This window comes from Numida meleagris, unplaced genomic scaffold (assembly GCF_002078875.1).
Source record: "Numida meleagris isolate 19003 breed g44 Domestic line unplaced genomic scaffold, NumMel1.0 unplaced_Scaffold1005, whole genome shotgun sequence".
NCBI classification, from domain to species: Eukaryota; Metazoa; Chordata; class Aves; order Galliformes; family Numididae; genus Numida; species Numida meleagris.
The window spans coordinates 1-1,477 of NW_018362792.1; the positions used below are offsets into that span (position 1 = coordinate 1).

General features: G+C 69.5%; 1 protein-coding gene across 1 annotated transcript in view; it reads left to right on the top strand.

The window, feature by feature from the left end:
• Nucleotides 1-111: 111 nt before the first annotated feature.
• Nucleotides 112-1,477, top strand: part of AGAP2 (ArfGAP with GTPase domain, ankyrin repeat and PH domain 2) — a gene marked incomplete at both ends in the record, with an annotated part of 5,982 nt that continues 4,616 nt past the window's right edge. Inside the window, 5 exon segments of the mRNA XM_021381729.1 lie at nt 112-170; nt 278-365; nt 995-1,080; nt 1,157-1,298; nt 1,376-1,477. Of these exon segments, the coding sequence (XP_021237404.1) occupies nt 112-170; nt 278-365; nt 995-1,080; nt 1,157-1,298; nt 1,376-1,477 (477 nt within the window).

Below are 1,477 nucleotides of genomic sequence, written 5' to 3' on the forward strand. Positions count from 1 at the left end.
GAGGCGTGGAGATGGGCTGCCGCGGGGCTGGGGGCGGCCGGGCCCCCTCCCGGGTGGGACTGGGGGTGCCGGGGGTGCCCGGACCCCCCCTCACCCCGCTGCTCCCCACAGAGGCGTTGGTGAACAGCCAGGAATGGACGCTCGGCCACTCTGTCCCCGAGATCCGCCTGGTGGGTGCCGTGTCCTCGTGTCCCCGCATCGCGTCCTCGTCTCCTCCCGCCCCCACCCCGTGTCCTTGTGTCCCCTGATGTCCCAGCGCCCTGTGTCCTCTCCCCAGGGGGTCCTGGGCAGCAGCAGGAGCGGGAAGTCGGCGCTCGTCCACCGCTTCCTCACCGGCTCCTACGTGGGCCTGGAGCCCACCGAGAGTGAGTGGCTGTGGGGCTGTGGGGTGGACGTGGCCCTGGGACCGACGTGGCTGTACGTGAACGTGGCCGTGGGTTGGACGTGGCCATGGGGTTCCCACAACTGTGGGGTGGACACTACCGTGGGGTTGGCATGACAGGCGTTGACGTGGCCATGGGGTGGATGTGGCCGTGGGATTGAGAAGGTCGTGGGATGGACGTGGATGTAGGATGGGCATGGATGTGGCCGTGGAATGGACATGGCTATGGGATGGACGTGGCCGTGGAATGGACAAGGCCATGGGTTGGACGTGGCCATGGGACTGACGTGGCCATGGGATGGATGTGGGCATGGGCTGGACACAGCCATGGTGTTGACATGGCCACGGGATGGATGTGACCACGGGATGGAGGTGGCCATGGTGCTGGACAAGGCCATGAGATGGATGGCTCCGTGGGATGGACGTGGCCACAGAGCAGACAGAATTGCCACGGCCATGGGCTGGATGTAGCTGTGAGACCCAACGTGGCCGTGGGGTGGCCGTGGCCGTGGGGTGGCTGTGGCTGTGGGGTGGCCATGGGGTGGCTGTGGCCGTGGGGTGGCAATGGGGTGGCCGTGGCCGTGGGACCCCAGGTGTCCCCCCCCACTGCAGGTGGGCAGTTCAAGCGCGAGGTGACGGTTGACGGGCAGAGCCACCTCCTGCTGATCCGGGAGGAAGCCGGCGCTCCGGACGCCAAGGTGGGTGGGGGTCGGCTGCGGGGGGGCCCGTGCGCCCGGCCCCGAGCCCTGACCCCTCGCTGTGCCCCCTCCCCAGTTTGCCAACTGGGCGGACGCCGTCATCTTCGTCTTCAGCCTGGAGGACGAGAGCAGCTTCGAGGAGGTGACGCGGCTGCACGAGCTGCTCAGCGGCCACCGGGCCACCGGCGAGATGGCCCTGGCGCTGGTGGGCACCCAGGGTGAGCCAGGGGACGCGCGGCCCCCACGGGGACCGGGAGGGGACGGCCCCCTCCTCACCCCCCCCTCCCGCCCCCAGACAAGATCAGCTCCTCCAACCCGCGGGTGATCGAGGACGCGCGCGCGCAGGCGCTGTGCGGGGACATCAGGCGCTGCCTCTACTACGAGACCTGCGCCACGT